Source organism: Oncorhynchus gorbuscha, unplaced genomic scaffold (assembly GCF_021184085.1).
Source record: "Oncorhynchus gorbuscha isolate QuinsamMale2020 ecotype Even-year unplaced genomic scaffold, OgorEven_v1.0 Un_scaffold_1017, whole genome shotgun sequence".
In the NCBI taxonomy this organism is placed as follows: domain Eukaryota; kingdom Metazoa; phylum Chordata; class Actinopteri; order Salmoniformes; family Salmonidae; genus Oncorhynchus; species Oncorhynchus gorbuscha.
The window spans coordinates 52,702-69,830 of NW_025745930.1; the positions used below are offsets into that span (position 1 = coordinate 52,702).

The window sequence follows — 17,129 nt, forward strand, 5'->3', positions numbered from 1 at the left end:
AGGCCCTCTCCTATTCTCGCTATACACCACGTCACTTGGCTCTGTCATAACCTCACATGGTCTCTCCTATCATTGCTATGCAGACGACACACAACTAATCTTCTCCTTTCCCCCTTCTGATGACCAGGTGGCGAATCGCATCTCTGCATGTCTGGCAGACATATCAGTGTGGATGACGGATCACCACCTCAAGCTGAACCTCGGCAAGACGGAGCTGCTCTTCCTCCCGGGGAAGGACTGCCTGTTCCATGATCTCGCCATCACGGTTGACAACTCCATTGTGTCCTCCTCCCAGAGCGCTAAGAACCTTGGTGTGATCCTGGACAACACCCTGTCGTTCTCAACAAACATCAAGGCGGTGGCCCGTTCCTGTAGGTTCATGCTCTACAACATCCGCAGAGTACGACCCTGCCTCACACAGGAAGCGGCGCAGGTCCTAATCCAGGCACTTGTCATCTCCCGTCTGGATTACTGCAACTCGCTGTTGGCTGGGCTCCCTGCCTGTGCCATTAAACCCCTTCAACTCATCCAGAACGCCGCAGCCCGTCTGGTGTTCAACCTTCCCAAGTTCTCTCACGTCACCCCGCTCCTCCGTTCTCTCCACTGGCTTCCAGTTGAAGCTCGCATCCGCTACAAGACCATGGTGCTTGACTACGGAGCTGTGAGGGGAACGGCACCTCAGTACCTCCAGGCTCTGATCAGGCCCTACACCCAAACAAGGGCACTGCGTTCATCCACCTCTGGCCTGCTCGCCTCCCTACCACTGAGGAAGTACAGCTCCCGCTCAGCCCAGTCAAAACTGTTCGCTGCTCTGGCCCCCCAATGGTGGAACAAACTCCCTCACGACGCCAGGACAGCGGAGTCAATCACCACCTTCCGGAGACACCTGAAACCCCACCTCTTTAAGGAATACCTAGGATAGGATAAGTATTCCCCCTTTAAGATTTAGATGCACTATTGTAAAGTGACTGTTCCACTGGATGTCATAAGGTGAATGCACCAATTTGTAAGTCGCTCTGGATAAGAGCGTCTGCTAAATGACTTAAATGTAAATGTTGATCAAGTCCCCAAACGGACAAAGTATAAATCTGTTGTTGTGCCCTTGAACAAGGCAGTTAAGTCACTGTTCCACATTAGGCCGTCATTGTAAATAATAATTTGTTCCTCACTGACTTGCCCAGTTAAAACATGTTTTTTTAATCACTCAAACAGTATCATTCTTTATTTGTTCTTTATTCAAAACACATTACACTGGGAGAACAGATGCTTCATTACCTCCACTATGATACACTGTGTATTACAACATTACCCCCACTATAATACACTGTGCAGTACAACATTACCTCCACTATAATACACTGTGTATTACAACAGTACCACTACTATAATACACTGTGTATTACAACATTACCTCCACTATAATACACTGTGTATTACAACATTACCTCCACTATAATACACTGTGTATTACAACATTACCTCCACTATGATACACTGTGTATTACAACATTACCTCCACTATAATACACTGTGTATTACAACATTACCTCCACTATAATACACTGTGTATTACAGTACCACTACTATAATACACTGTGTATTACAACATTACCTCCACTATAATACACTGTGTATTACAACATTACCTCCACTATAATACACTGTGTATTACAACATTACCTCCACTATGATACACTGTGTATTACATTACCTCCACTATAATACACTGCGTATTACAACACTATCTCCACTATGATACACTGTGCATTACAACATTACCTCCACTATGATACACTGTGTATTACATTACCTCCACTATAATACACTGTGTATTACAACATTACCTCCACTATAATACACTGCGTATTACAACATTACCTCCACTATGATACACTGTGTATTACAACATTACCTCCACTATGATACACTGTGTATTACAACATTACCTCCACTATAATACACTTCGTATTACAACATTACCTCCACTATAATACACTGTGTATTACAACATTACCTCCACTATAATACACTGTGTATTACATTACCTCCACTATAATACACTGTGTATTACAACATTACCTCCAATATAATACACTGTGTATTACAACATTACCTCCACTATAATACACTGTGCAGTACAACATTACCTCCACTATGATACACTGTGTATTACAACATTACCTCCACTATGATACACTGTGTATTACAACATTACCTCCACTATAATACACTATGTATTACAACATTACCTCCACTATAATACACTGTGTATTACAACATTACCTCCACTATGATACACTGTGTATTACACCATTACCTCCACTATAATACACTGTGTATTACAACATTACCTCCACTATGATACACTGTGTATTACAACATTACCTCCACTATAATACACTGTGTATTACAACATTACCTCCACTATAATACACTGTGTATTACAACATTACCTCCACTATAATACACTGTGTATTACAACATTACCTCCACTATGATACACTGTGTATTACATTACCTCCACTATAATACACTGTGTGTTACAACATTACCTCCACTATAATACACTGTGTATTACAACATTACCTCCACTATAATACACTGTGTATTACATTACCTCCACTATAATACACTGTGTGTTACAACATTACCTCCACTATAATACACTGTGTGTTACAACATTACCTCCACTATAATACACTGTGTATTACAACATTACCTCCACTATAATACACTGTGTATTACAACATTACCTCCACTATAATACACATGGAGGTAGGAGATCTAGTCTATGGAGGTAGGGGATCTAGTCTGTGGAGGTAGGGGATCTAGTCTGTGGAGGTAGGGGATCTAGTCTGTGGAGGTAGGGGATCTAGTCTGTGGAGGTAGGGGATCTAGTCTGTGGAGGTAGGGAATCTAGTCTGTGGAGGTAGGAGATCCAGTCTGTGTTGGGCGATCTCTTGTGTGTTGGATGATCTGGGCTGAGCTGCAGCGCAACTTGATCTCTGTGTTGTTGCTTGTGGATCTCTCGGTGGATCTCTCAGTGGATCTCTCGGTGGATCTCTCAGTGGATCCTGTCCTCCTGACCTGGACTAGTGGCCTATCCTTCGTGACGTGGTAGCTTCCATTGGATCTGGTGTTTTTGATCTGCTTCTGAACAGCGAATCCAGTCTGTTGGATCTTTCCCTTTCCGGTGGATTTAGTCTTTGGGATCCGGCCCATCCTTTGAGCGGATCCGGTGTTTGACATTTTGTCAGGGGATCTTGTCTCTTGGTTCTGGTCAGTGGTTGAGATTTTGGGAGATCCGGTCATTGGGATCTGGGCTCCGACAGGGGATCCAGTTTCTGTCAGCTTGCTGTAGTCAGTGGATCTAGTCTCGGTATCCTCTCCCTCATTGGATGATCCGTCGTGTGGGATCTGGTCTCCATCGTCATCTCCAGGGATAGGATCTAGCTCTACCTCCACACACACTCTCTGGGGTAACACCACTAGCCAGCACTTAGAACAGCTGCTCTGGAAGTACGGATACAGCGTCTCTGTGAAGCGGTGCGTGAAGGTGAACAGGAGTTTGTCCCTCATCGCATCCCAGAATTCCACCTGACCCTCCTCCCAGTCCAGAAACACCTAAAGATAACATAAAACTTCATTTTATGAGGATGGTTTATCTATAAGAAATGATAAATGAAGAAAAAAGGAAATCTGTTGTTGACACTCTGTCTTACAGGGTAAAACTACAGAAACAGAAGACGATTAGACACACAGGGTCAACAGTTAATTAACTGAATCTATTTGATTCTATTCTAATACTTGTGGGTGTGCCTCCCCCTCTCTCAAGTACACCCTCTTATCTAACTATTGCCCCACCTTGATCCTGTGAAAGGGGCGGGACCAGTCCAGAGGGAGGGTGGTACACGGTGTGGTCATGGCACGGTACGTCCCATTCCGTAGGCTGAGGGTCCATAGCCCCTCCTCCGGACACGCCTCAAACTCCTCCCTCCTACGCACAGATTGGCTGGCCACTCCAACTGTCCAGTTGCTGCTCTCTCCAACCTTGAAGCAGGATATATTTGTTATCATTATACTCTTGAATACTTAAAATGATATTTTGAATTGTACCTACAAAGTAACATTCCTGAAAGACAAATATATATAATATTCCTCCAATACCATCAATAAAGATCCGTGTGTGTGTTTATGGGCCCTGGTCAAAAGCACCAAGAACCTCCATCAGTGTGTGTTTATGGGTCCTGGTCAAAAACACCAAGAACCTCCATCAGTGTGTGTTTATGGGCCCTGGTCAAAAACACCAAGAACCTCCATCAGTGTGTGTTTATGGGCCCTGGTCAAAAACACCAAGAACCTCCATCAGTGTGTGTTTATGGGCCCTGGTCAAAAACACCAAGAACCTCCATCAGTGTGTGTTTATGGGCCCTGGTCAAAAACACCAAGAACCTCCATCAGTGTGTGTTTATGGGCCCTGGTCAAAAACACCAAGAACCTCCATCAGTGTGTGTTTATGGGCCCTGGTCAAAAACACCAAGAACCTCCATCAGTGTGTGTTTATGGGCCCTGGTCAAAAACACCAAGAACCTCCATCAGTGTGTGTTTATGGGCCCTGGTCAAAAACACCAAGAACCTCCATCAGTGTGTGTTTATGGGCCCTGGTCAAAAACACCAAGAACCTCCATCAGTGTGTGTTTATGGGCCCTGGTCAAAAACACCAAGAACCTCCATCAGTGTGTGTTTATGGGCCCTGGTCAAAAGCACCAACAACCTCCATCGGTGTGTGTTTATGGGCCCTGGTCAAAAACACCAAGAACCTCCATCGGTGTGTGTTTATGGGCCCTGGTCAAAAACACCAAGAACCTCCATCAGTATGTGTTTATGGGCCCTGGTCAAAAACACCAAGAACCTCCATCAGTGTGTGTTTATGGGCCCTGGTCAAAAACACCAAGAACCTCCATCAGTATGTGTTTATGGGCCCTGGTCAAAAACACCAAGAACCTCCATCAGTGTGTGTTTATGGGCCCTGGTCAAAAACACCAAGAACCTCCATCGGTGTGTGTTTATGGGCCCTGGTCAAAAACACCAAGAACCTCCATCGGTGTGTGTTTACGGGCCCTGGTCAAAAACACCAAGAACGTCCATCAGTGTGTGTTTATGGGCCCTGGTCAAAAACACCAAGAACGTCCATCAGTGTGTGTTTATGGGCCCTGGTCAAAAACACCAAGAACCTCCATCAGTATGTGTTTATGGGCCCTGGTCAAAAACACCAAGAACCTCCAACAGTATGTGTTTATGGGCCCTGGTCAAAAACACCAAGAACCTCCATCAGTGTGTGTTTATGGGCCCTGGTCAAAAACACCAAGAACGTCCATCAGTGTGTGTTTATGGGCCCTGGTCAAAAACACCAAGAACCTCCATCAGTGTGTGTTTATGGGCCCTGGTCAAAAGCACCAAATAGTGAACGGTGTGCCATGTGAAACCCATCCTCAGTCAGTGAGTGCCCCACCTCCACGGTCCAGCAGTGGGTGCCGGTGCTGAATCCTTCCCAGCCCAGAGCGCAGTCGATCGGGTCAAATCTCTCCGGGTTAGCAGGCTGGATCTGGATCCTCTCCTTTCCCAGCTGGACAGAGGTTAAAGGGAGAGGACCAGAGATGGACAGGATCGTGGTGGGTCCAGGGTTACTGGAGCTGAAAGGGAGGGGTTGGGGGAAGAAGGGAGAAGGGTTGCTGGAGCTGAAAGGGAGGGGTTAAGAGGGCAGGACGTGGTCGGGTCCAGGGTTACTGGAGCTGAAAGGGAGGGGTTGGGGGAAGAGGGGGCAGGACGTGGTCGGGTCCAGGGTTACTGGAGCTGAAAGGGAGGGGTTGGGGGAAGAGGGGGACAGGACGTGGTCGGGTCCAGGGTTACTGGAGCTGAAAGGAAGGGGTTGGGGGAAGAGGGGGCAGGACGTGGTCGGGTCCAGGGTTACTGGAGCTGAAAGGGAGGAGTTGGGGGAAGAGGGGGACAGGTGGTCTGGTCCAGGGTTACTGGAGCTGAAAGGGAGGGGTTGGGGGAAGAGGGGGACAGGACGTGGTCGGGTCCAGGGTTACTGGAGCTGAAAGGGAGGGGTTGGGGGAAGAGGGGGGCAGGCGTGGTCGGGTCCAGGGTTACTGGAGCTGAAAGGGAGGGGTTGGGGGAAGAGGGGGACAGGACGTGGTCGGGTCCAGGGTTACTGGAGCTGAAAGGGAGGGGTTGGGGGAAGAGGGGGACAGGACGTGGTCGGGTCCAGGGTTACTGGAGCTGAAAGGGAGGGTTGGGGGAAGAGGGGACAGGACGTGGTCTGGTCCAGGGTTACTGGAGCTGAAAGGGAGGGTTGGGGGAAGAGGGGGACAGGACGTGGTCGGGTCCAGGGTTACTGGAGCTGAAAGGGAGGGGTTGGGGGAAGAGGGGGGCAGGACGTGGTCGGGTCCAGGGTTACTGGAGCTGAAAGGGAGGGGTTGGGGGAAGAGGGGGACAGGACGTGGTCGGGTCCAGGGTTACTGGAGCAGAAAGGGAGGGGTTGGGGGAAGAGGGGGACAGGACGTGGTCGGGTCCAGGGTTACTGGAGCTGAAAGGGAGGGGTTGGGGGAAGAGGGGGCAGGACGGGTCGGGTCCAGGGAGGGAAGGTGAGAGGGGGGAAGAGGGGACACACATGGTCCCTCCCCCAGACTCACTGTAAGGGGTTATGCTGAAAGGGAGGGGTTGGGGGAAGAGGGGGACAGGGGAGGGAAGGTTACTGAGCTGAAAGGGAGGGGTTGGGGAAGACAGGACGTGGTCGGGGGTTACTGGAGCTGAAAGGGAGGGGTTGGGGAAGAGGGGACAGGACGTGTAAGGGGGTTACTGGAGCTGAAAGGGAGGGGTTGGGAGAAGAGGGGGCAGGGGAGGCAAAGTGAGAGGGGGAGATAGGGGACACACAACTCCATCCCTCCCCCCAGACTCACTGTAAGGGGTTATGTGCAGCATGTCGTTCCAGATGGAGTAACGGAGGTTGGTCAGGTGTTTAGATACGACTATCAGAGGACCACACACCTCCTCTGGCTCGCCATGACTCTGCCACGTCCTACAAACACACATACTCTATTCTGTTACAGGGCTCTGTGTGTGTCTGCGTGTGATTTGTGTCAAAAAGAAAACAAGGGAGAGAAGCACAGAGCGAGAGAGAGAGAAAGAGAGAGAGAGAGAGAGAGAAACAGGGAGAGAGAGAAACAGGGAGAGAGAGAACAGGAGAGAGAGAGACAGAGGGACAGAGGAGAGAGAGACAGAGAGAGAGAGAGAGAGAGAGAGAGAGACAGGGAGAGACAGAGGAAGAGGGAGAGAGAGACAGGGGAGACAGAGGAAGAGAGAGAGGAGAGACAGAGAGAGAGAGAGACAGAGGAGAGAGAGAGACAGAGGGAGAGAGAGACAGAGGGAGACAGAGAGACAGAGAGAGAGACAGAGAGACAGAGAGAGAGACAGAGAGAGAGAGAGAGAGAGACAGAGGGAGAGACAGGGGAGACAGAGGGAGAGACAGAGGGAGAGAGAGAGACAGAGAGAGAGCATACCTCTTTACTGTCTCCTGGTAATTCTGGAAAACAAAGCAATGTCTTATCACATTTATGCCAATGCACAGTATGCCATCACGCAAACACGCACGCACACACACCTGCAGAAAGGCGATGTCATCCCTGTCTTCCTTCATCTCTTCCTCGATCTCTCGGATGGTTTTAGCCAGCAGCTTCATCTCTTTTCCCACTCTCTCTCTCTTCTCCTTCATCACTCTATTCCTCTCCTCCTCTTCCTCCCTCAGCCTGGCTAGCCTGGCCTCCTCCTCCTCTCTCAGGAACTGGTGCAGCTTCTCAAACTCCTCCTTTATCTGTCTCTCTGTCTGCTGGGCATGGCTCTGGGGGAGGGAGGGAGGAACGGAGTGGGGAGGCAGGGAGGTAGGGAGGAATGGGTGGGGAGGCAGGGAGGGAGGGAGGAACGGAGTGGGGAGGCAGGGAGTGGGGAGGCAGGGAGGGAGGGAGGGGGAGGCAGGTGAGGGGGGAGGAACGGAGGGGGAGGCAGGGAGGGAGGGAGGAACGGAGTGGGGAGGCAGGTGAGGGAGGGAGGAACGGAGTGGGGAGGCAGGGAGGGAGGGAGGAATGGAGTGGGGAGGCAGGGAGGGAGGGAGGAACGGGTGGGGAGGCAGGGAGGGGGAACGGAGTGGGGAGGCAGGAACGGAGTGGGGAGTCAGGGAGGGAGGGAGGAACGGAGTGGGGAGGCAGGGAGGGAGGGAGGAACGGAGTGGGGAGGCAGGGAGGGAGGGAGGGAGGGAGGGAGGAACGGAGTGGGGAGGCAGGGACGGGGGGGTGCACAGATGAGATAACTTTGTGACAGCTGATTTGTGACAACTCATGTAAAAAGGGCTTTATAAATAAATTGTTTAATTGGGATTGATTCATTGACAGACAGACAATGCAAGTCGTACCTGGTTGTGTTGGGAGGCGTGTTCAAAGATCCGCGTAACCTTCTCAAACCTCCTGCTCTTCCCGAGCAGCTTCCCCAGTGAAGAGTTCAGCTCCCCCTGGTGGGCAGTAGGAAGAATGACAACCAGCGTGTCACAATACAACAGATGTATACTTTATCTTTCATATACTTTTTTTTTCATTCTTTATTTTTGTTTCCATAAAAGCCCATAGGGACTCTGGTGGTGTTGAACATTTGATTGTAATACGTCAGTGGAAATGCATCGGACGATTGTTGTTCAATGTGTCAATGTGTTTGTCCCTATCCAAGTTAAACAAACATTTAAAAAAAATAAAAAAGTGATTGACTATGATAAACACTTTATCTACCTCCCCAATTCAAAATAGTTAAAAAAAAAAAAGTCAACATATATTTTGTGGAAAAGAGATGTTTGTATTTTTCTCAAACGACGCAGCACCACTCAGGGGAAAACGATTCCCTCTCATTGAAGCCACGGAGAGTCAAGGCCGACAGCGGTACTGCGGGCGTTGTTAGCAGAACCCCCCCCCCCCCCCATTTTGGTTTTTAAATTGAATACAATTATAGTAATAATTGAATAATTGCTTCTAATACACCAGATGTCCGACTTTTGTAAAATCGTACTGGCAACCTGCAGTACCTCGGTCGGCCTTCAACTTCAGTTACTCAGAGGGGGCAGCACTGAGCTAGCCTGCAAAGTCAATTCCTGGAGTAGCTCAAACTGAGCGTGTCGTGCGCTATTGACTCGTCCTATAGGAATGAATGGAGTCACGTGATCGATGGTTTTGCCCATTCTTTTTACAGCCATTGGCCCATGCTGGATTGTTGACAGAGTAGCGCAGATGACTGTTCCATTTGAGCGTGGGGCGCCTCCCTCACTGATTTCGCCCGGTCACCTGACGGCCATAGCCAATATTGGCAATACAGTACAGCGTTTCTCAACCATTTCTGTATCAGTGACTGGCGAGACACGGTCCTTGTCTTTTTGAACCAGCTCATGTTTAAAACTAATACAAAAACACCACTGGAGATCAGTGGAGGCTGTCATGGGACTGGTGTCAGGTTTCCTCCAGACGTGAGGCTTGACATTCAGGCCAAAGAGTTCAATCTTGGTTTCATAAGACCAGAGAATATTGTGTCTCATGGTCTGAGTCTTTAGGTGCCTCAAATTCGAGTCTCAATACTTATGGAAATAAGGGATCTTCTTTTATTTATTTTTTACATTTGCAAGCATGTCCCCCTCATATTCAAAAATGACATGTTTTTGTCCCACCCAGTTTTATCATTGGAATGTGATACAAAAGACGTGGCCAGTCTTCTAAAACCAAAGGTGTGCCCTTGCATACAGCGATCTCAGCAGCATTTTTCATACAAGCAAGACACAGACAGGCAGTCTGAATAGTCATTTAATGTTCTGTTTTCAGCATCATTACAAGCAGTCAAAATAGTAGTGTTCTTTTTCAGCATCTCAGGCTAAAATATGGCAGCATAACTATAAAGATTACATCATCACATATGTAAACGTGTGATAAAAAAGCAGATAATTTTGCCCCAATAATATCCTTACAGCCAGAAGGTTGTAGCCTTCTGCTACTGTAATATCCTTACAGACAGAGAAGGTTGTAGCCTTCTGCTACTGTAATATCCTTACAGACAGAAGGTTGTAGCCTTCTGCTACTGTAATATCCTTACAGACAGAGAAGGTTGTAGCCTTCTGCTACTGTAATATCCTTACAGACAGAGAAGGTTGTAGCCTTCTGCTACTGTAATATCCTTACAGACAGAGAAGGTTGTAGCCTTCTGCTACTGTAATATCCTTACAGACAGAAAGGTATCCTTAGTATCCTTACAACAGCCAGAGAAGGTTGTAGCCTTCTGCTACTGTAATATCCTTAGTTACAACAGCCAGAGAAGGTTGTAGCCTTCTGCTACTGTAATATCCTTAGTTACAACAGCCAGAGAAGGTTGTAGCCTTCTGCTACTGTAATATCCTTAGTTACAACAGACAGAGAAGGTTGTAGCCTTCTGCTACTGTAATATCCTTAGTTACAACAGTCAGAGAAGGTTGTATCCTTCTGCTACTGTAATATCCTTACAGTCAGAGAAGGTTGTATCCTTCTGCTACTGTAATATCCTTACAGCCAGAGAAGGTTGTAGCCTTCTGCTACTGTAATATCCTTACAGCCAGAGAAGGTTGTAGCCTTCTGCTACTGTAATATCCTTAGTTACAACAGTCAGAGAAGGTTGTAGCCTTCTGCTACTGTAATATCCTTACAGCCAGAGAAGGTTGTAGCCTTCTGCTACTGTAATATCCTTACAGCCAGAGAAGGTTGTAGCCTTCTGCTACTGTAATATCCTTAGTTACAACAGCCAGAGAAGGTTGTAGCCTTCTGCTACTGTAATATCCTTAGTTACAACAGTCAGAGAAGGTTGTAGCCTTCTGCTACTGTAATATCCTTACAGCCAGAGAAGGTTGTAGCCTTCTGCTACTGTAATATCCCTACAGCCAGAGAAGGTTGTAGCCTTCTGCTACTGTAATATCCTTAGTTACAACAGCCAGAGAAGGTTGTAGCCTTCTGCTACTGTAATATCCTTAGTTACAACAGCCAGAGAAGGTTGTAGCCTTCTGCTACTGTAATATGCTTAGTTACAACAGCCAGAGAAGGTTGTAGCCTTCTGCTACTGTAATATCCTTAGTTACAACAGCCAGAGAAGGTTGTAGCCTTCTGCTAGTGTAATATCCTTACAGCCAGAGAAGGTTGTAGCCTTCTGCTAGTGTAATATCCTTAGTTACAACAGACAGAGAAGGTTGTAGCCTTCTGTCTTACAATCTGTCTTACTGATGTCAGTCTATATTGGCTGTCTAACTGATGACAGTCTATATTGGCTGTCTAACTGATGACAGTCTATATTGGCTGTCTAACTGATGACAGTCTATATTGGCTGTCTAACTGATGACAGTCTATATTGGCTGTCTAACTGATGACAGTCTATATTGGCTGTCTAACTGATGACAGTCTATATTGGCTCTCTTACTAATGACAGTCGGAGCCCGTCTCCATGCTGATGCCGCGTTTGACTTTGAATGGGAAAATTGGCCAGCCCAACTTACTAAGGGGGCCGGCCGTTGCCCAGTGAAGGTTCTACTGCACTGACCAGTCAAAGGTTCATTAGTGTAACTTAGAAATTGCACAAAAATATATATTAACAGGTCCATAGGCTGCAGGCCATGTCACCTTTTTCATTTTTGTATTTAATATATATATTTTTTTAAATACATGTGTGTCAATTTTAACCCCCAACTAAAAAATGGTCCAGCCCATCTGGCATTGGCCAGAATTACCAGGTGGCGAATTCACCCCTGGTTTCTATCCTTTATGTGTCATTTCATGCTCTTTCAGGTTCCCTAACTGACTTAAAGTCTCTCCGCACTGGGAGCCTTCTCCTCCTGTGTGTGTATTGTCTCCTCCTGTGTGTGTATTGTCTCCTCCTGTGTGTGTATTGTGTATTGTCTCCTCCATTTACATTACATTTAAGTCATTTAGCAGACGCTCTTATCCAGAGCGACTTACTGTGTGTGTATTGTCGTCTCCAGTGTGTGCATTGTCTCCTCCAGTGTGTGCATTGTCTCCTCCTGTGTGTGTATTGTCTCCTCCTGTGTGTGTATTGTCTCCTCCTGTGTGTGCATTGTCTCCTCCTGTGTGTGCATTGTCTCCTCCTGTGTGTGCATTGTCTCCTCCTGTGTGTGCATTGTCTCCTCCTGTGTGTGCATTGTCTCCTCCTGTGTGTGTATTGTCTCCTCCTGTGTGTGTATTGTCTCCTCCTGTGTGTGTATTGTCTCCTCCTGTGTGTGTATTGTCTCATGTTTTCTCATGCTTTTTCAGGTTCCCTAACCGGGTAAATGTCTTTTCACACTGAGCGCAGTGGTAGGTCTTTTTTTCTGCGTGTGTTCTCTCATGATATTTAAAGCCCCCTAACTGGGTAAAAGTCTTTCCACACAGGGAGCATCGGTACGGCTTTTCTCCCGTGTGTGTTCTCTCGTGTGTTTTCAGGTTCCATAACCAGGTAAAACCCTTTCCACACTGGGAGCATTGGAAAGACTTCTCTCCTGTGTGTATTCTCTCGTGCTCTTTCAGATGCGATGACTGGTTAAATTTCTTTTCACAATGGGAGCATTGGAAAGGCTTTTCTCCTGTGTGGGTCCTCTCGTGCTCTTTCAGCTTGGATAACCATTTAAAACCCTTTCCGCACTGGGAGCAGTGGTTTGTCTTCTCTCCTTGTGTGAGAATTCTGTCGTTCTTTTTCAGGTTCCCCAACTGGGTAAATGTCGTTCCATTCTGAGAGCAGTGGTAGGTCTTTTTTTCTCTGTGTGTCCGCTCATGATATTGAAATCCCCCTAACTGGGTAAAAGTCTTGCCACAAATGGCACATTGGTAAGGCTTTTCTCCAGTGTGGGTTCTCTCGTGCTCTTTCAGCTTTGATAACCAGGTAAAAGTCTTTCCACAGTGGGAGCAGTGGTGTGGTCTCACTGGTTTGGGTGTCTCTGGGTCTGGTTCCCCTGAGGGACTCTTCCCGTTGTCAGAGGGAAAGTCTGGCCTCTCTCCTGCCAAAGACAAACAGAGTATTTGGTTAAACAGAAATGAAACCTCCACATGATTAAACTGTCTTCCCATGAGGTTTAATCTAGACTCGATCCCAAACGGTACGTTTGGATCCTGGATGCTGATTGGTTGATAGCTGTTAGTTAAATCCCAATAATCCACAGGTAATGCCTGTTAAAGGGATATTTCGGAATTTTCACAATATCTACTTCCACGGAGTCAGATGAACTCATGGATACCATGTGTATGTCTGTGCGTGCAGTTTGACGGCAGTGGCTAACTAGCCGTAGCGCAATTGCTAACTAGCGTTAGCATAATCACTGGAAGTCTATAGTATCTGCTAGCATGCTAGCAGAAACTACCTGTAGCTTCCTTCATACTTGACACAGAGACATAACATGGTATTCATCAGTTCATCTGCCTCTAGGGAAGTAGATAAAGGGCCTCGTTGCATCTCTTTAATAGTTCCATTTGAATCCTCCCTACGTGTCCACTGTCCCACAGCCCAGCCTGGCAATTCAGAAACTAACCTCCATTTTTACCCCATGCTTCTTGCCTAACATTTGGTGTGTAACAGAGGGGAATTGTATAAACCGTGCCACCTGTGAGACCCAATCAAATCGCCGATGTGCAGGACGGAATCAGGGATTCCAGACATTAAAACAGAATTCAGAAAATGTATAGAAAATGTCTTGATCTTCGTAGGAAATCAACTAAATGTATTGATCATCATAGGAAATCTACTAAATGTCTTGATCGTCGTAGGAAATCAACTAAATGTATTGATCATCGTAGGAAATCTACTAAATGTATTGATCATCGTAGGAAATCAACCAAATGTATTGAACTAATTAAAAATGTATTGATTTGCTCAAGATTATGATAAGACATGAACATAATTGGTCCTTCGATCAAAATGCAAAACTGAATGATATTTTCCTGCTCAATGTCCCACTACTATTTTTTAAAATGATTTTCACCTTTATTTAACTAGGCAAGTCAGTTAAGAACCAATTCTTATTTTCAATGACGGCCTGGGAACAGTGGGTTAACTGCCTCGTTCAGGGGCAGAATGACAGATTTGTACCTTGTCAGCTTGGGGATTTGAACGCGGTCTACAGTAGACTAACGGAGACACCTGAAACCGGAGACACCTGAAACCCCACCTCTTTAAGGAATACCTAGGATAGGATAAGTAATCCCTCTCACCCCACCCCCCCTAAGTTTTAGATGCACTATTGTTAAGTGACTGTCCCACTGGATGTCATAAGGTGAATGCACCAATTTGTAAGTCGCTCTGGATAAGAGCGTCTGCTAAATGACTTAAATGTAAATGTAAATGTAACTAACGCGGTCTACAGTAGACTAACGCGGTCTACAGTAGACTAACGCGGTCTGCAGTAGACTAACGCGGTCTGCAGTAGACTAACGCGGTCTGCAGTAGACTAACGCGGTCTGCAGTAGACTAACGCGGTCTGCAGTAGACTAACGCGGTCTGCAGTAGACTAACACGGTCTGCAGTAGACTAACACGGTCTGCAGTAGACTAACACGGTCTGCAGTAGACTAACACGGTCTGCAGTAGACTAACACGGTCTGCAGTAGACTAACACGGTCTGCAGTAGACTAACACGGTCTGCAGTAGACTAACACGGTCTGCAGTAGACTAACACGGTCTACTGCACAATTCTCCAGCCCAGGTTGGAAACATCCGTTTTAAATTAGTTGACTATCTTCTATTATATTTATTCTTGCAAAATCCTGTTTCTCTCTCATTTAATTGTATACTGTTGTTGCTCTGTCCAGAGATAAACCTGTAACCAATCTCATTGCCGGCGTAGGCCGTCAATGTAAATTTTGTTCTTAACTGACTTGCCTAGTTAAATAAAGGTGAAAATCATTTAAAAAAATAGTATGTAGTGGGACATTGAGCAGTATAATGAAATAAAGGTTAAATAAATAATAAATAACAATGTTTACCCCACATTCATCATGTGTATATAACAAATAAACAAAGGTGATGCAACTGTCAGCTTTAGTTGGCTAGCTAGCAAGGGAAAAGAATACCAGACGGCCAGCATAGAAACCATTCCTGTTTAGAATAGACCAGTGTGGTTGGCTAGAAACTGTGCTTACAGAAGCCATTCCTGTTTAGAATAGACCAGTGTGGTTGGCTAGAAACTGTGCTTACAGAAACCATTCCTGTTTAGAATAGACAACCAGCGTGGTTGGCTAGAAACTGTGCTTACAGAAACCATTCCTGTTTAGAATAGACAACCAGTGTGGTTGGCTAGAAACTGTGCTTACAGAAACCATTCCTGTTTAGAATAGACAACCAGTGTGGTTGGCTAGAAACTGTGCTTACAGAAACCATTCCTGTTTAGAATAGACAACCAGCGTGGTTGGCTAGAAACTGTGCTTACAGAAACCATTCCTGTTTAGAATAGACAACCAGTGTGGTTGGCTAGAAACTGTGCTTACAGAAACCATTCCTGTTTAGAATAGACAACCAGTGTGGTTGGCTAGAAACTGTGCTTACAGAAACCATTCCTGTTTAGAATAGACAACCAGCGTGGTTGGCTAGAAACTGTGCTTACAGAAACCATTCCTGTTTAGAATAGACAACCAGTGTGGTTGGCTAGAAACTGTGCTGACAGAAACCATTCCTGTTTAGAATAGACAACCAGTGTGGTTGGCTAGAAACGGTGCTTACAGAAACCATTCCTGTTTAGAATAGACAACCAGTGTGGTTGGCTAGAAACTGTGCTGACAGAAACCATTCCTGTTTAGAATAGACAACCAGTGTGGTTGGCTAGAAACTGTGCTGACAGAAACCATTCCTGTTTAGAATAGACCAGTGTGGTTGGCTAGAAACTGTGCTTACAGAAACCATTCCTGTTTAGAATAGACAACCAGTGTGGTTGGCTAGAAACTGTGCTGACAGAAACCATTCCGGTTTAGAATAGACCAGTGTGGTTGGCTAGAAACTGTGCTTACAGAAGCTTCCGTCTCTCAACCTCAGAAATAGAACTAAAGACAGGCGTATGCCTGCGCTATATCTGTTAGAGACAGGGGTATCAGACAGTATTAGTTGATATTTTAGTTTGTGTTATTGAATAGAAATGTTCTCATGCATTATTGCTTCAATTCAATAACCTGTTTTACTTTTAACATTTAATTCATATCGAAATGATCCTTCCTTGTCCTGATTCAGTCTTCTACATAATTTGATCTTTCCTTGTCCTGATTTGGTCCTCTTCATAATTTACTTATTAAATTACAACCACGTAATAATAGCCTACATTATATTGTATTTTAGAGATTTCAATCAGATTCACCCACTGTTAACTAAAAAACTAATAACACCATTGATATTTTAAAAACAAATTAATTAAATTTGAAAATATATATTTTTTTTAAAGTAAGAGATAAGAACAACAAATAATTAAAGAGCCGCAGTAAATAACAATATATACAGGGGGTACTGGTACAGAGTCAATGTGGAGGTTATATACAGGGGGTACTGGTACAGAGTCAATGTGGAGGCTATATACAGGGGTTCTGGTACAGAGTCAATGTGGAGGCTATATACAGGGGTTCTGGTACAGAGTCAATGTGGAGGTTATATACAGGGGTACTGGTACAGAGTCAATGTGGAGGTTATATACAGGGGGTACTGGTACAGAGTCAATGTGGAGGCTATATACAGGGGGTCTGGTACAGAGTCAATGTGGAGGCTATATACAGGGGTTCTGGTACAGAGTCAATGTGGAGGTTATATACAGGGGGTACTGGTACAGAGTCAATGTGGAGGCTATACCAGGGGCTACCAGTACAGAGTCAATGTGGAGGCTATATACAGGGGTACTGGTACAGAGTCAATGTGGAGGCTATATACAGGGGGTACTGGTACAGAGTCAATGTGGAGGCTCAGGGGGTACCGGTACAGAGTCAATGTGGAGGCTATATACAGGGGTACTGGTACAGAGTCAATGTGGAGGTTATATACAGGGGGTACCCAGAGTCAATGTGGAGGCTATATACA

At 46.0% G+C, this 17,129-nt stretch overlaps 1 protein-coding gene across 1 annotated transcript in view; it reads right to left on the reverse strand.

Annotated features, from left to right (window-relative positions):
* Positions 1-1,214: 1,214 nt before the first annotated feature.
* The window catches only part of LOC124021001, a 38,216-nt gene continuing 22,301 nt past the window's right edge, over positions 1,215-17,129 (reverse strand). The window contains exons 2-12 of the mRNA XM_046336314.1: positions 8,468-8,563; positions 7,664-7,900; positions 7,563-7,585; positions 6,963-7,081; positions 6,461-6,521; positions 6,338-6,403; positions 5,972-6,220; positions 5,788-5,853; positions 5,513-5,693; positions 3,865-4,050; positions 1,215-3,624 (exon numbers count right to left, since the gene is read on the reverse strand). Coding sequence (XP_046192270.1) covers positions 2,917-3,624; positions 3,865-4,050; positions 5,513-5,693; positions 5,788-5,853; positions 5,972-6,220; positions 6,338-6,403; positions 6,461-6,521; positions 6,963-7,081; positions 7,563-7,585; positions 7,664-7,900; positions 8,468-8,563 — 1,992 coding nt within the window. The 3' untranslated portion in view covers positions 1,215-2,916. The remainder of the gene's footprint in view (positions 3,625-3,864; positions 4,051-5,512; positions 5,694-5,787; positions 5,854-5,971; positions 6,221-6,337; positions 6,404-6,460; positions 6,522-6,962; positions 7,082-7,562; positions 7,586-7,663; positions 7,901-8,467; positions 8,564-17,129) is intronic.